Below are 8,981 nucleotides of genomic sequence, written 5' to 3' on the forward strand. Positions count from 1 at the left end.
AATATGTTTTTTTCCCCTTTAAAAAAAAAAAAAAAAAAAAAAAAATTACTGTAGTATAAGATCTTGTGATGTTTCAGTATTTCTATTTTTTTCCTCTTTTTTTAGGGTCCAGGTATATCTCATCCCTATGATAGTGGACACATAGCAATGACTTACACAGGACTATCATGTCTGGTTATTCTTGGGGATGATTTAAGTCGAGTAAATAAAGATGCCATACTGGCAGGACTGAGAGCTCTCCAGCTGGAGGATGGAAGGTAAAAGATATTTTATATTCTGCAGCTTTCACAACCCACATGTGGAATGAAACATAAGAAACATGTTATTTTAAAAAGTAGCTATAATCTTTTTGTTCTATAAGCAAATAGTTTGGTTGGCAACTGTATCAGTCATAGAAGATATGCCAATATGTATGCTGGCTTCTTGCAAGTTGTTAAGTCATCAGAGGATACTGACTGACTAGTTCTTTGAACCAAATGGAGGCTTGCCAAGCAGAAGAAACAATTAAAGGTTTATTTATTGTCACAGGTAATTCAACCTTTTACCTATTTTTGTATATCTTAGAATCATCTAGGTTGAAAAAGACCCTAAGATCATGAAGTCCAGCTATTAACCCAGCACTGCCAAATCCAGCACTAAACCATGTCCCTAAACACCACATCTACATGTCTTTTAAATACCTCCAGCCATGGTGACTCCACCATTTCCCTGGGCAGCCACTTCCAGTGCTAGACAACCCTTCTGATGAAGAAATTTTTCCTTATACCTAGTCTAAACCTCCCCTGGTGCAACTTGAGGCCACTTCCTCTGTCCCACTTGGGAGAGGAGACCAACCCTTCCCACAGCCTCCTTTCAAGTAGTTGTAGAGAGTGATAAGGTGTTCTCTCAGTGTTCTTTTCTCCAGGCTGAACACTCAAAGGTGCCTCAGCTGCTCCTCATCAGACTTGTGCTTCAGACCCTTTCCCAGCTCCACTGCCCTTCCCTGGACATGCTCCAGCACCTCAGTGTCTTCTTTGTTGTAAGGGGCCCAAACTGAACACAGCACTCGAGGTGTGGCTTCACCAGTGCCTGATACAGGCGGATGGTCACTTCCCTGGTCCTGGTGGCCACTTTCTGATACAAGCATCCAAATCAGGGCATCCTTCATCATCTTAGGAGTATCTGAGATTGTGCCAAAAGAGCCCAGGTGCAATAATTGTAAAATGTTCATAGAGTTTGGTGAGATTGTGACAATAAGAAATGAAACGCTCATTTACCATTTGTATTAGAAATGGTAGTATTAGCAATTACTTTTATACATACCTGGGAAACTGGTCCTGAAGTTGCAGTAAGGAAGGAAAGCCTTGTGAGCTATTAGGATTTCTAGAAAGTCAAAGAATTCTGCCCAAAAGAGTAAATGGTAAAATGCTGAGTCATATATCTGTATCTACACTAATAGGAGAAAGACTGTAAGCATAAACATCTTGGAATAAATAAACACCAGTGTCATTACATTGCTGGAAATAGTTACCCAGGCCCCTAAATGTTAATAGTTCTATTCATTTTCCTTGGCTTAGAATCACATCTTCTATGAAGAAAATCTAGTGTAGCTTTGGGTTATATTTATGAGACTACTGGAAACTAATCTTCAAAGAAAACACTGCGCAATTCCTTGAACTGCATTTCATATTTTCTGGTGTAACAGCCGAAACAGTGTCTAAAGACAGAAATGTTTCTTTCAGTTTCTGTGCAGTGCTGGAAGGAAGTGAGAATGATATGAGGTTTGTGTACTGTGCTTCCTGCATCTGCTACATGCTTGATAACTGGTCAGGCATGGATATGAAGAAAGCGATAGACTACATTAGAAGAAGTATGGTGAGTGTTCACAAAATGTTATTTCTTTCTATGCTTTAAGGCTTATAGCTTTTCTTCTTAACTATGGCTAAAATAATCTCTGTCCAAACTGAAGTATTCTGGTAATTTCTTTATTTTTCCTTCCTGCTCTAGCAAGTTGAGAATTACAAAGTACATTTTTTTTTGCATATGTATTTTCATGAAATGTGTGTGCTAGCAAGATAATTTTATTTGCTGTGTTTGCTCACTGCAAATTAAATTTAAAATCCTCTTTATTTTAAATAATTAAAAAATCAAAAGCAAGTTTTTGGAAACTGAGGTGTGATGTTTGCATAACTTAGAGAAGGTGCGTAAAGCACTGTATCAGTAAAATCCTCATGTTTCATTGAGCTGTAGTTCTGCTTTTTAAAAGATGTACTGATTCAAATAAGCTAATTATTGACACCAGTTCATGCTTAAGTGTTTCCAGTCATGCACTCCATTATTTATTTATTAGATAACTTGGAGTGAAGAAAAATATTCATGAGTATGTACACATCTTTTTTTCTGTGTCTGTGCAAGTTGTCTTCATATTTGGTTGGAGTAAAGGAGCTTTCCATTTTTTTTAATGTCGTTTCATTAGTTTGAGTTACATTTTCCAACATTGAAATACAATTTTTTAAAGAAGCTGAGCAAGCTTGAAAATTGCAGTTCCCTGAGTGTCAGTAAACATAGGGTAAAGAAGACCCAAATTTATGATGACACACAACTTCTGTTGTAAATGAGTATTTTCAGTAGTTGCTGCCAGCAGCAAGATTGTAAAATATATGTGAGAAACAAGCTTAAAAAAAGACTTTAAAATCTCCTGCTTCAGACCAAATTGTTTTTTATTTGTTGTTTATTTTTAAAGGAGGTAGTTGGATGCCTTAATATTTCTTACTGTTCACCTCAAGAAGCTTTCTGGCACACTGCCATGGTCCTGGACAGACAAAGGTGATCAAGGCCAGGGCTCAGTCATACAAGGATATGGACCTGCAGTCTGCTCACACCCTAGTGACACTTTTTATCCCCTTTTCCCCTCTGTTTTCACTTACTTGTTCTTCCCCAGTCTACTTTGATTTTCGCTTTCTTACCGTTGGTCCTTTCCCTAGCCATGCCATAGTAAGTCGTGCACACCCCTACATTCCCCAGAGAACAGTCCATAACAAGGGCGTTTTCTGTACAATCCTTGAATCTTCCTCCCCTGCATCCCATAAGAGCCCTTCTCCTGTAGTTGGTAGCTCACCTTACTCAGCACGGGTTCTCAGGATGAGAATATCCCTACTGAATCCTCTCAGTGGGTTTCACCCAAGGACAGTGATTTATCCATTCTCTTTTCACAGTCTGAGGGAGGAGCTTAGGCAGACTGCTTGCTCAAACTGATTAGGTCAGGAGAATTCTTCCTCCTCTGACCCTTTCTGGACCTTTGTGTTTACTGAGATGAGTCTTTAGTCAGATAGCTTTGCAGAGATACAAAAGGAGAATCAAGTATTACAAAAGAATACAAAAGAAAACACAGGAGCAAAATCCTCATTGTAGTTCTGTACATCACTGTTTGTTAGTTAACCTTGTGAATATCTGAGTGCAGTTTTCATCGCAAAGGAAATGGTGGAACTAGGAAGGGGCAAAGAAAGTTGAGTTGAATGGTGAAAGGTATGAACCAGATTGTGTAAAAGGAGTATTTAATGTACTAGGAGTCTTTGTTCTGGACATGAGATTGTTAAGTAGAGTGTGACAGAGGTGTGTAAGGTAACAAGTAGCACTGAAAAAATAAAGGGAGCAAGAAGCAACTATTTCTTTCTAAGACAGAACTAGAGAGCATCAGGTGAGGCCTTTAATAGCGCAGGCAAGTGGAGATCTTTAAAGTTTAGATCTTTGAAATGATACTGGAGATTTATTGTGTAGTGTGATCTTGAACTAGATTTATACTTTGCTTCTAGATCTTAGCATTAATTGTTGTACCTGCACATTCCAATCATTATGCCCTTATTGGAAAAAATTATACCACTTAAAAAAAAATGAGTAATTGAAGCCTGAACAGGGCAAGACATCTTGGAAGGCCTCATATTAATATTTCAGTTCACCAGTAAAGTAGACCTGGAGTCATGGCATGGTCAAAGTTCGGAAGACACTGATCACAAAGATTGTGTCTTTTCCTGGCTAGCTCAGAGAGTAACTTAGATCCTATAAGCAGTGTTCTGCAGGCAGCAGTCATCCTAGCATTTAGAAATGTGCAGCAAGACATGCTGTATTTTTGTCCAGGTTTACTGTGAATTTGTAGGTTAACTATACACTCTGTTCAGTAGAACTTCTTTAAACCACTAGTGTGCTTTGAATTCACTGCAGAGTTGGCATGCACATGTACACTAGTTCTGTCTGTGTTTTCTGGGTTTGCACTCCTTGGTCAGACCAGTATTTCTGTGAATTAACTCAGTTGCAAGGTGTCTGGCAATTCTAGGAAAAGACACAAAACCTTTGCATCTGGCTTGGTCACATTTAGAGCTGCAGATGTGTCTGAAGAAGTCTCAGACATTCAGGGACTAGCCCATTGTGAAAATCATTTCACAGCAGTGCTTATTCCTTCCTTTCATTCATCTCTTCACCACTTTCCTTGAGATGTATTTCGGTTCAATTACCTATCACAGGAGCCAAGTATTTCTTAAAGTGTATCTCATAAATAAATACAATGAATGTGACATGTGACATCCAAGAATGTTAGCTTGATTTCTCCCATTAAGATTTTGTAGATGGTGCTAAAACTAACCTATAAAATGGAACAATACAAAGTAAATTCTATTTGAGATTATTTTGTTACTCCTTGTGTAACTAATTATACAATGAATATAGCTATAGGCTTTATTTTAAATGCTTATTCCTGTTTTGCTACAATGTCTCCGCATTCTGGCACTTTTGTTATGGAATTATTATTGTTACTGTGGAACAAAAGAGATTGCACTGCTCAGTACTAAACTGCTTTGACAGAAAGGTGTGGTTTTGATTTGCTGTTGTCTGTCACTCATTTGCACCTAGATGAAGCATGTGGCAGTTAACAGAACTCTTCTCAGTTTTTCAAATTGGCATACATGTGAAGTGCAACTAATCTGGATTGAGAGTAGCATGACTGGTTAAACACAGTAATCTTTGTAATAAGATTGTGGATTTTTTAGCTTATTCTTTGGAATTTGTTGCCTTTAGTGATACAGTATAAGAATTGTGACATACAATTCAATACAGATGAATGAGAGAGTGTATTTGTGTAGTTGGGTGTGTCAAGGACAGCAGAAGATTGGAACATAAACAACGTTTAAAATGTTAAAAGGAATTGAATCTTGATACAGAATAAATAGCCCTGTTGTTGTCATTGGACTAAAATGTGTTTATACAATGCTGATCACAAAAATAGTGCTGGGCCACTTTTATTCTCAGTAAAATACACACGATTTTTATCAGTGTAGGTTGAGTCTTGTCTTTCAAAACTCAGATATATCACTAATCAAAAGGCAACTAGGATGCTGAGATTTTGAATGACTTCCAGAGACTCAATAACACTGCTTTTTACAACAATGCTTGTTTTTCTTAAAGTAGAGAAATTGCAAAAAGCTTTAAAAATATCATCTGCTTTTTCTAGTATAGTCTTCTTCAAATGCAGTTATATTGGTCTGTTGATATATTTAAGCTGGTTGTAAAACTTGTAGACTGTGAAGTGAAGATTTTGCTCAACTGGGTTTACACGTTTCCTGAGGATAGTATTTAATTATGCAGTTCTCATGTTGCAGTAATCAAGAGCTCCTTTTGCATACGATTTCTTGAGTCTTTTCAAAAGGACAAAGAAATAAAAGTATTCCCTAGTTCTTTAGTGCACACAAGTCCCCAAAGAGCAGCTGCTGTCTGTAAATAAATAGGCATCAGTTAGCCAAGGGTCAGCTACTATCTATAAGAATTTGAAGCTAATTGTACAGCCCAACATAGTAGTGTCTGGGATGCACACTTAACAGCTTTTCTCCAGAGCTAATTACTTTGTCATACATAAAGCAAGCCACCTCCTTTTACAATTGCTGTTTGTAGAGTTAATTAGCTTTGCCAGCATAGCTTTGCTAATCAGCTTGCCTTTTCTTAGCAATTAATGCGTCTGTGGAGTGTGGCAGCACATTTGTATTGCATTCTCAAAAGGCAGTGCAAAAGGAAGAGCTCACACTGTGTGCTTTAACATTCAGAAATTCATAGACATTACTTAAAATTTACTAGTTCAAGCTTGAGAAATCAAGCTGTAGCTTGAAGTGTGTGTATCAGATATTAGTCTTTTTAGTTGCTTCAGCTTGCAGCAACAACTCAAAACTAGGAATACAGTTTTAATGTAGCTTCTGTGTCTACTTCTGCTTACTTTTTTCTTAATGTCAGCTTTAAAAGCAGATACACAAAGTAATCCTTAGGTAATTTCTAAAGACAGGATAGTCCTGTAGCCATTCTTTGGTAAGGACTGTGGGAATCATTAGTGGTTTGTCAAGGTGTCCTGTATCTACTAGCCACTGCTTTAGAGAAAACATGAGAAATTCATAGTCAGCACCTGGAGGATGGGGGGGGAAAGATTTTTGCTGCTTTTTAACTGCCTGATCAGATATTGTTCCAATCATTAATTGAGCAGTTGACTTAGAATATGTAAGACCTATGTAATTTAACTTCAAAAGTTATACCTCATTGCTCCTACTAAACCATTTGGTATTTGTTCAGAGATAATTTATTAAGTATTCTATGAACTCTTGTAAAATAAACATTTTCCACTTTATGAATAACTTCTGATATGATCCTTTGTTTCTTTTGAAGTAAAATGATTTAATGGATTTTTAGGGAAGAAAGATTATTGTTCTTACATATACATCTGTTCCTGGATTACTCATGACAGACGTGAACTGTCATATTCTCGGTGCTTTGTCAGACTTGAGTTTCTCCTTATGTTGCACATAACAGAGTGATTTTTCAGCACTGTAACGGTTCTTTTTAACAGTAATATTTTATAGGCAAATTTAAGCTTATTCCAATGTATGTTATAATTTTCTTCTTGCTTCTAATTCCCTTCTCATTTTTTTAAAAGCCTGATGTACATGCTTCTTACTAAAGTGTTGCTTGGATTTGAGTATTCTACAGCAGTAGTACCTTGCATTTTGCCTTTTTTAATGTTAAACTGCTCTTAGATTAGAGAGAGATTAAAATATCTATTTAATTTCGTTTTGTTTTGATTACACATCCTTTTTTTTTTTATACCTGCATTACATGCTTTTTTTTTTTTTGGCAAAGATATGTTTTTCCACTTTCAGGTTTCTAACACATGTCACAACTAAAATTAATTCCATGAAAGGCATAAAAACTGCCTGCATTGAAACAGGGCTGATTTGTTAACTGTTTTGTGCCAAGAACTTTGGAGGTTCAGAATTTAATGAGATTAAATTGTGGCTATGATCTGATGATAATTTTGTTAGTAAAGTAAGAAATTGTAATGTCTGTCAAAGTGACGTGGTTCTAAAGTAACTGGTTTGTGGGATTTTTTTTCTTCAGTCATATGATAATGGCCTGGCACAGGGAGCTGGACTGGAATCTCATGGTAAGAATGTTAAAAGTGTTCTACACCTTTCAGACCGGTATTGAAAATGCTGTAGAGGTGCAGGGTATGCCATACCTCTCCTTCTTTTCTGATTTTTAAGTAAGTGATATGAGGAGGAGCACATCCAAAACATGCCTCTAAATATCACTTCTTCTTCTTCCTTTAGCTAGCTTAATATCTGAATAGATGGGCTCTTAATATATCACCTCCATTAATCTTACCTCATGAGTGTTTTGTTGAAAGGTGTTGGCTGTAGATCTCAGCTGTTGCTGACAGAGCAAACTTTTTCCACACGTGTCATTGTTACTCTGACGGTTTTGTCTGCAAGAGATTTTGTGCAATGCAACTGATTATTTCCAATTTCAACAGCTTTGGTAAAACCTAGAAAGATTTCCTGTGATACATACAGCATCTGTTGTGGGCTCAAATCTTGAAGCAACAATTAATTTTTGTAAAAAGTTGGTAGATCTGAAGACAGGAATCCCTAAGAGACTTAAAATACTAAGAAGGTATTTTTCAGCAAAATGTTTCTATGTTACGAAGCAGCAGTTTGCTTGTGACAGAGGAACTATTGACTTTCATGTGACTGATACTAAATCTAGTGCTGTGGTCTATTTGACAAGATGGTGATTGGTCAAAAGTTGGACTCAATGATCTTGGATGTCTTTTCCAACCTAAATGATTCTATGATTCTACAAAATATTTACTATCTTTATCCTTAGTATTGAGCTTTAATAGGATTTTGTGTGTTTCCTTCCTGCTGGATCAATAAAGCTGAAAAATTTAAATTACACCCCTTGGTATTAAAACAATTGGTTAACTAACTTTCTGTAGAGTGTTAGTGATAACAGATAGCAGTACTCCAGCAGCCTTTTTGTACTGCATTTCAGCATCAGAATGAAAATAACCTTACAGCTCCAGAGGTCTTCCAGCACCAGGGTATTATAAGGAATTCTGGGGCCAAAGTCATGTGTTAGCAGCTTGCTTATGGTCTTTCCCAGCCTCTAATTTTATCTTATCAAAGTATTAGTATTAGACTCAAAATAAATTTTGATGGGCTTTAAAAAGTGATGGCCGGCCTACACAAAGAACATGAGTTTATGTTCTAATATACCATGCAGTTTCCTTGACAGCAAAAAATTCCTTGGAAGCACAGTTTGTATATATTACAACCATGAGAGTCCAGGAGTCTTTTCACTGTTAACTCTGATTTTTTTTTTAAGTTTTATTTTTAATTTTTTTTCTCCTTCTGCTCACCAGACACACTTCTGTCTGTTTATATCCTCTGAGGGATGGTGTCTGAGACTGTCTTTGGCATCTCTGCTTCAGTCTGATTGCTGGCATCCCAACGGCTTTCTTTTTTAAGTTACAAATGAAGAAATGTTTCTGTTCCAATGCCATTTACTTATTTCTGGACTGCTGTGTAATGTAAATTGCACAGCATTGAGAGAAAAAACAGCTTTAAGAAAATGATGTGTTTTATTTCTACAAGAGCTAGGCTGAGGGTTTTTTTCCCCCCTTTTGACATACCTGC

At 36.8% G+C, this 8,981-nt stretch overlaps 1 protein-coding gene across 1 annotated transcript in view; it reads left to right on the top strand.

Moving 5' to 3' along the window:
• The window catches only part of PGGT1B (protein geranylgeranyltransferase type I subunit beta), a 30,375-nt gene that overhangs the window by 13,998 nt on the left and 7,396 nt on the right, over nt 1-8,981 (top strand). Inside the window, 3 exon segments of the mRNA XM_008629156.2 lie at nt 106-257; nt 1,722-1,854; nt 7,402-7,447. Coding sequence (XP_008627378.1) covers nt 106-257; nt 1,722-1,854; nt 7,402-7,447 — 331 coding nt within the window.

The sequence above is a fragment of the Corvus brachyrhynchos genome, unplaced genomic scaffold (assembly GCF_000691975.1).
Source record: "Corvus brachyrhynchos isolate BGI_N302 unplaced genomic scaffold, ASM69197v1 scaffold90, whole genome shotgun sequence".
In the NCBI taxonomy this organism is placed as follows: domain Eukaryota; kingdom Metazoa; phylum Chordata; class Aves; order Passeriformes; family Corvidae; genus Corvus; species Corvus brachyrhynchos.